The 7,332-nt window shown below is 51.4% G+C and overlaps 1 protein-coding gene across 1 annotated transcript in view; it reads left to right on the top strand.

Moving 5' to 3' along the window:
• Positions 1-123: 123 nt before the first annotated feature.
• D2HGDH (D-2-hydroxyglutarate dehydrogenase) overlaps positions 124-7,332 on the top strand; it is a 9,506-nt gene continuing 2,297 nt past the window's right edge. Inside the window, exons 1-7 of the mRNA XM_009996749.1 lie at positions 124-226; positions 470-527; positions 2,040-2,179; positions 2,852-3,045; positions 4,385-4,553; positions 5,533-5,676; positions 6,075-6,217. Of these exons, the coding sequence (XP_009995051.1) occupies positions 124-226; positions 470-527; positions 2,040-2,179; positions 2,852-3,045; positions 4,385-4,553; positions 5,533-5,676; positions 6,075-6,217 (951 nt within the window). The remainder of the gene's footprint in view (positions 227-469; positions 528-2,039; positions 2,180-2,851; positions 3,046-4,384; positions 4,554-5,532; positions 5,677-6,074; positions 6,218-7,332) is intronic.

Raw genomic sequence — 7,332 nt, 5'->3', positions numbered from 1 at the left:
GGGTTTCTTGCGGCTCTCAGGCGCCTGAATTCAAAGGCTGCCAAAAAAAAAAACAAAACACCCCTCGTCTCTGTCACACCCTGTTTTTACAGGCCGGGCAGAAGGAGTTTTCCTTCATAAAAAATGATTCCTTTTGATAATTACATCGTTAATCCAGTTCGTTCGGCAGTTCCTGTCGTTTTGGCAGAGCCAAACTGGTGGGAATCGCCTGTTGCTTTTGCCAGAGGTTTGGTGAGGATGTGGAACATTTCCCCTCGCCCCCCTCTGGCCACCAGGGCTGTGTGTGCAGAGCTTGAAGGGAAAACCCGCCGTGGAAAAGGGTTTTAAGCAGTTTTAAAAGTGCTCCAAGTGCCTCTGCCTCACAGGGGAGGGAGTGTTGTGTTTCAGACGTTGTGCTTTACCTCCTGCTTTCTTTCTGACCCCTCTGGAGCCCACAGCTTGCCTTGAGAGTCCCTTGCTTTCCTTGCAGGCTGCAGCAAGCTGATGCTGAAGCCTCAGACCACAGCAGAGGTGTCTCAAGTTCTCAGGTAAGGTCCCTCTTTTCTGCTGGGCTCTGTGGTGAGGAAACTCGGGCTGATTCTGAGAGGGTCCAACAGGTGAAGGGGGAACTTTTAGGTCTTCAGGCACTGATTGCTTAAGCAGTTTGAATTGCTGGAGATGTTTTCTTCTAGACTGCCTGCCTGGTGGCTGAGCTCTGGTGACTTCAGCTCTCCCTTCTGCTCTTTATATCCCCAGAGCTGCCCATGTTGCCTGAAACACCTTTTCTTCCAGCTCCTCCTGCTGTTTCTAGGCTGGGGGCAAGCAGCACTGATGGGTGGGAAGTGTTGCTTGGCTGAAAAAGCCTCCAAGTTCCTAACTGGGAAAGTTTTCACGCGGGGAGCTGAGGTTATTTCAAGGCAGCAAAGGCCCTGCCAGTTGTACCTTGTATTTCAGAGTCCCAGGGCTCTCCTTGACCTCTGGCTTTTCTGGGGTCATGGTGTTGTGTCAATATCAGGCAGAAACAAAGCCCAAACTTTTGTTTGTTTTACAAAATAGCCTTTGCAGGGACATCTGGCCAGGAAAGATGAATTCTAAGTGGGCAGCAGCAGAGTCCCTAGATCAGAGTTGATGGCTTTGATGGGAAGGGTCTCAAGAGGGCACCGTGTGTGGAGGAGAGAACTGGGGGCAGAAATAAGCAAGTGACTTCAATATTGATGGCTTTTCTGCTCTACTAAATTGTCAAAGTCAGACACTGCACTCGTGCTCCAGGGGAGCAGTTGTGTTGAAGGATTCAGGAGGGTTTGTCTGCAAAGGTAAAGAAGTTTAAGCCAGAATGAGGTGATTTGAGGAGCTGTTTTGTCCATTAAGTCGGTAAGAACCCTCCCTTGGTTCAGGGGTGTAAGCAAGGTTGCCATTTGGCTTCAGCAGCCAAAAGCTGCTGCTCCTGGCTCTGTTGAAAGCAGATGCCTGGAGAGGACAGTCAAGCCAGGGCTTCTGAGCTGGCTGCAGCAGGGAGGTTTGGTGCCATCTGTTGTGCAGGAGCTTCTGTCAGCCTGGGGAGGATGTGATGGGTGATGCTTCCCGGGGAGATGGGCAGGCTGGAGGGTGGAGCAGCTGAGGCCTGGATGCACAAGGTTCCTTGCCTTCAGGGTATTGATTTCCTGAGGGGAGGAGGAGGGCAGGAAGGTGTTAAACCACTGCTGAAGATTGTCTGTCAGAGCCCACCGAGGAGGTGTTTCCCAGATACACAAATAGCTTAATTGTAAACAGGGTGAGCTGCGCTTTCCAGGCAGGTTTTACAGGGTGGTAGGTCTGTAGGAGGAACCCCAGGTGCTTGTTCCTTTGCAGGGTGCTGGGTGGGTTCAGTGAGGAGTCCTGCTTTGTCACTTTGGCAGTGAAGCTGTCCCTTTGTGTCAGTTTAATCCTTAGGCTAAATGCTGCTTCATTGTAAGGAGTTAATTTTCAAGAGCTTTGAGCACGGTCACCGGCAGTAGGCGTGGGTGTGGAGGTGCAGCTCTCCTGGTAGATGTGTAAGGCTTCAGAATCCCTTTTCCTTCCAGGTACTGCTCTGAGAGGAACCTGGCAGTGAACCCCCAGGGGGGGAACACAGGCCTTGTTGGGGGCAGTGTGCCTGTCTTTGATGAGATCATTCTCTCCACTGCTCTCATGAACCGGATCATCAGCTTCGACAAGGTGTCTGGTAAATAGCACAGGGACCTGAGGCACAGAAAGGAGCCCCTGGCCCTCTACCAGCCCTTTTCCTGGGATCTCCAGGATCACCAAGGTTCAGCCCAGTAGCATCATAAGGGGTGTCAGAGGTTTGTTTCACCCAGGCTCTCACTGCTGGTGTAACCCTTAAGTTGTAACAGCAGCAGGTGTAGAAACACGTGTGGTGGTGGAAAGAGGAAGAAAGAGATAAGAGGAACATGAACATCCCATTATCTGTTCATAAATTACATGAGAAACCCAGCAGGTGGAGCAGAGTGACAGCGAGAAAGCACCTCAGAACTCCACTAGCAGAGGGAAGGGAGGGATGGGGAAAACCTAGAGGTCTTTTGGATTTGGAGAGTTCAGAGCCAGGCTGGCAGTTCCCAGAGAGGGAGAACGACAGGCAGAGAGATACTGCATGTTTCTGTGGCTTACCAGTTCAGAGCTGGGGAATGACCAGATGTTAAGGCAATGGCAAAGCTGCCCTTGGCTTGAGGAGGGGTAGGACAGTGCCCTGTAGCATGGACAGACTGCTTGTGTGTTTAAATTCAACCCCAGAAAGTTCTGGAGGAAGAGTTGCTTCCACCTGCTTGTACTTACCCTGCTCCTTGAGGAGTCACCTTCTCTTTGGGCATCAGCTTGTAGCAGGACCTTTATGTTTCAGGAATCCTTGTGTGCCAGGCTGGCTGCATCTTGGAGAAACTCTCGGAGTACCTGGAGGAGCAGGGGTTTGTCATGCCACTGGACCTGGGGGCAAAAGGTAGTTGTCACATCGGAGGGAACGTGGCGACGAACGCGGGAGGGCTGCGGCTGCTGAGGTACGGCTCCCTGCGGGGGACAGTGCTGGGGCTGGAAGTGGTAAGGCCAGTACCTGGCAGCTCCCTCTGGCTGGGAACCTCTGCTTCTTACCCTGCTGCCTGCAGTTCTAGCCCCTGGCAATCCATCATGCAGCCACGTTCCTCCCCAGGCTTCCAATTATTTTCCTTGCATGGCTCTTTTGAGGCAGGTCCATCCCAGTCTGCTTTGGGTTGGAAGGGACCTTCAAGACCATCCATATCCAACCCCCTGCATGGGCAGGGACACCTCCCACCAGCCCAGGTTGCTCCAAGCCCCATCCAACCTGCCCTTCAACACTGCCAGGGATGGGGCAGCCACAGCTTCCCTGGGCAACCTGGGCCAGGCTCTCACCACCCTCACACTCCACAATTCCCTCCTCATGTCTCACCTCAATCTCCCCTCTCCCAGTTTTCATCCCTTCCCCCTTGTCCTCTCCCTACAAGCCCAAGTGTCTTCATGCATGTAGCATCTGGTTTTGTTTCCACCTCTTCTCTCCCTGGTAGAAGTGGCATTAGGTGGTTTTCTAATCCAAAGAAGTGAAAAGAAGGTAGGGAGAGATTTGGTGTTCCCAGGTTACCTGCATGAGATGGTTCCTTTGGTGGAGCGGTGGCTCTCTGAACTCTCTGCTAAATTCATCCTCTTTTCCTGGCTGCTCACTTGGATTTTAACAGAGCTTTGGGTTTGTTTGGCTGCTGGCTTTCTCCTAGTCTTTGTTGCTCCTCAGCCTGCTCCTGCCCTACAGGCCTGTGTCTCTGTGTGGAAAGGCTGGGATTCTGAGAGATTTTCCTAAAAGATTTCAGGGCTGGGAAGCAGAGACTAACAGGGCAGAAATTGGGTAGATAACAAAAGCCTGTTGTTAGGGTTTATTCTGTAGGCCCAGATGGGAGAGGTTTTGTCTCTCAGGTTGGCCCCTCTAGTGTCAAAACAGCCTTTAATAACATATCTTAGAGACATTAATCCTTGATTTAAGGCTCAAATGCTGGAGGGTCACTTCATTCTGGGGAAGTTTGTTCACTGTTTCAAATAATTTCAGTTCACTGGTGGGAGCTAGAGCTGTGAAGGGTTTCCAGCCTTTTCCACCACTGGTAAAAAGGAAACAAAACGAGAGGAAACTCAGGCTTCTGTTATTTCTCAACATGCTGGAACATGTGTAAAAAAGCAGCAGGAGAGTTTGGGGGAAGACTCAGGTGGGATATAGAGGGGAGGAGGAGCTGGGAAGGGAGGAACAGTGACAAGACTGTGGAAATGGGCTGCAGCTGGTGTCCACTGCTCAGTGGCAGGTTTTGGTCCTTGGCATGGACAGGCTCAGGAGGGGAGGTGTCCACAGAGGGGTTTGAGTGGGTTCTCCCTGTTCCTACAGGTGCTGGCTGATGGTTCAGCTCTGGACTGTTTGGCTTCTCTGCGCAAGGATAACACGGGCTACGACCTGAAGCAGCTCTTCATTGGGTCTGAGGGAACCTTGGGAGTCATCACTGCTGTCTCCATCCTCTGTCCCCAGAAACCTAAGGCTGTGAATCTGGCATTTCTAGGTAAAGAGCTGCTGTTAATGATTTCACACCTGAATGAAGAAGCTGGGAAGGGAATTGGGATGGAAAGGAGGAAGGACTGGTCAGCCTGCTGAGCTAGGCTGCCAAGGAGATGCTGTGTGTTAAAATCTCCGGCCAGGTATTTTGTATCCCTGGTGTAAATGTGTAAAATGCCTGCAAGGGCAGGTTGCTCTGCAAAGGAAGGGGAGTCAGGAGCTGAGGGAGATGCAGAAGCAGGCAGGACCCTCACTAGCAGGGGCTGGGGCTGACACTGCCCAGGGGAGCTGAGCAGGGTGAGTCTGGCAGCAGCAGGTGGCCACAATCCAGTGGTCACCAGGTGAGTCTGCAGAGACAAGGCAAGGCTGGGAAGTCAAACCTGCAGGCCAGGGTCTGGATCAGCAGGGTACATGACCAGGCACAGCTGCTTAGAAGCTGTTTCTGAGCCTACTTTTTAGCAGAGGTGTTTGTGAGGAGCCTTCACCAAGGCTGTTTGTTTTTTTTCTCAGAAACCTTCAAGGGCAGCAGGGACTTCTCAAACAGCTTATTTGTGCCTGGTGTGGCCTTGAGAGCAGAGAGCTTCTCCTGGGAGGGCATGAGGAGACTCCAAGTGCTGACAGACCTGTGGAATACATGCAGGGGACCCCAGAATTTACCTCAGCTCTCCCAGTGGCCTTTACATTTCTCTTAGGTTGCCTTCTTGCCTGTGCTGAGAGCTGAGGGTGACGTGGTGTGAACTGTCTTGGAGTGTTCAAGAGGTCTTGAAGACTCATTGCTAGATCCTTCTGCTCTCCTGCTCTGAAACCTTCCCCAGCTCAAACCATTACAGGAACTGCTGATCTAAACCCACACGGGGCAGTAGTTCCCATTTTCTGGAGATGAGAAAGATGACTTGGAAACCTCATATACCTTTTCAAAACTTCTTACAACGTTTTTGAGGGCTGTTTTCCTTTGTTCCTGATTCCTCTCTGTGTCCTTTTTGAAGGGTGTCAGAGTTTTGCTAAGGTTCTGGAAACATTTACAACCTGCAGAGCCATGCTGGGAGAGATCCTGTCTGCCTATGAGTTCATGGATGAGAAGTGCATGGAACTGGTGGAGAGACACCTCAAGTTGTCCAACCCAGTGACAGGTACCAGTGTCATTTGTGCTGTAGAAAGAGGCTTTGTACTGCTTGGGGATTTTTATATATATGTGTGTGTGTGAATGAGAGTGTGGACATCCCTCAGCATGTTTGTATTCAATTCCAATTGGTGGAAGCCTTGAAAGAGAAGGACTTTTTCCTTCTACTTGTTCCCACAAAGCTGCTGGTTTCCTGAAAAGCAGTGATTAGGTACAAGGGCAGAGCAGGGAGGTGAAGTGCTCTGCAGATTGTCACCTGGGCTGCCTTTCCACCTGGCACCAGGGAATCTGGGCAGTAGAGTGACCTTGTGAAAGGTGCCAGGCTTGCGAAAACCTCCAGAACCTGCACTAAATTCTTCTCCTTTTACCCCAGAGCATCTGCTTATTCTTGTTCTCCCTCACTTCCAGGCAGCCCTTTTTATGTTTTAATTGAAACTTCAGGCTCCAACTCAACCCATGATGAAGAAAAATTGAACAGCTTCCTGGAACAGGCCATGACTTCTGGTTTGGTCTCTGATGGGACTGTGGCAACAGATGATAAGAAAATCAAGGCAAGTCCTTGTTTCCTCTTGCACAAATCTCTTTGCTATGATTCTTCTCTGCTTGGATTTTTATTTTTAATAGTGAAATGTTCAGACCAACTTTTGGTATCAACATGCCTGAGTGATCTGGTAGCATATTTGGGAATACTGAGGAGGAACACTAAGGACACAGGACTTCCCATTGCTGACCCTTCCAGGAAGGGCTGAGTATTTGGGGTTTCCCCTTGGAAAAAGATTAGAATCATGACTTGCATCTTTCAGCAGCTGCTGGGGTAGGACCCAAACTGCCTGAAAAGCATCAAAAGTAGAAGCTGAGTTGGCAGTGGGGCCAGAAGGGACCAAGGTTCTGTAGAGCAGTGTGACCATGTGTTAGAGCCAGGACTGATGTCCTGCGGGAAAAGATGGACATGTAGTATCTTAAGGAGGAGGAGGGTGATTTGTGCCCAGTGAATGTGAGGCTTTTGCAATGACCCGTGTTTCTTCCAGCCCCTTTTCCCAAACCAAGCTTTGCAGCTCAGTAGAGGAGGCACATCCTTATTACTTGGGAAACCCAGAACAGGTTTGGAGGGAATGCCCAACCTGTGCCCTGCCTGGGGTCCTGTCAGGCCTGAGGAGTTGGTGTATCCCTTTGCTGTGTGAGGCTGCCAAGAGGCCCTTCTTGTAGAATCCCAGACTGGTTTGGGTTGGAAGGGACCTTCAAGATCATCCAGATCCAACCCCCTGCATGGGCAGGGACACCTCCCACCAGCCCAGGTTGCTCCAAGCCCCATCCAACCTGCCCTTCAACACTGCCAGGGATGGGGCAGCCACAGGTTCCCTGGGCAACCTGGGCCAGGCTCTCACCACCCTCACACTCCACAATTCCCTCCTCATGTCTCACCTCAATCTCCCCTCTCCCAGTTTTCATCCCTTCCCCCTTGTCCTCTCCCTCCCTGCCCTTGTCCCAAGTCCCTCCCCAGCTTTCCTGGAGCCCCTTCAGGCACTGGAAGGTGCTCTAAGGTCTCCCTGGAGCCTTCTCTTCTCCAGGCTGAACACCCCAACTGTCCCAGCCTGTCCCCAGAGCAGAACTGCTCCAGCTTTTGGATCATCTTTGTGGACTCCTTGGGACAAGCTCCCGGCGCTCC

This window comes from Chaetura pelagica, unplaced genomic scaffold, assembly GCF_000747805.2.
Source record: "Chaetura pelagica isolate M959 unplaced genomic scaffold, ChaPel_1.0 scaffold264, whole genome shotgun sequence".
NCBI lineage: Eukaryota > Metazoa > Chordata > Aves > Apodiformes > Apodidae > Chaetura > Chaetura pelagica.
The sequence above is the reverse complement of the archived record's forward strand: the minus strand, read 5'-3'. Positions and strand labels throughout refer to the sequence as shown.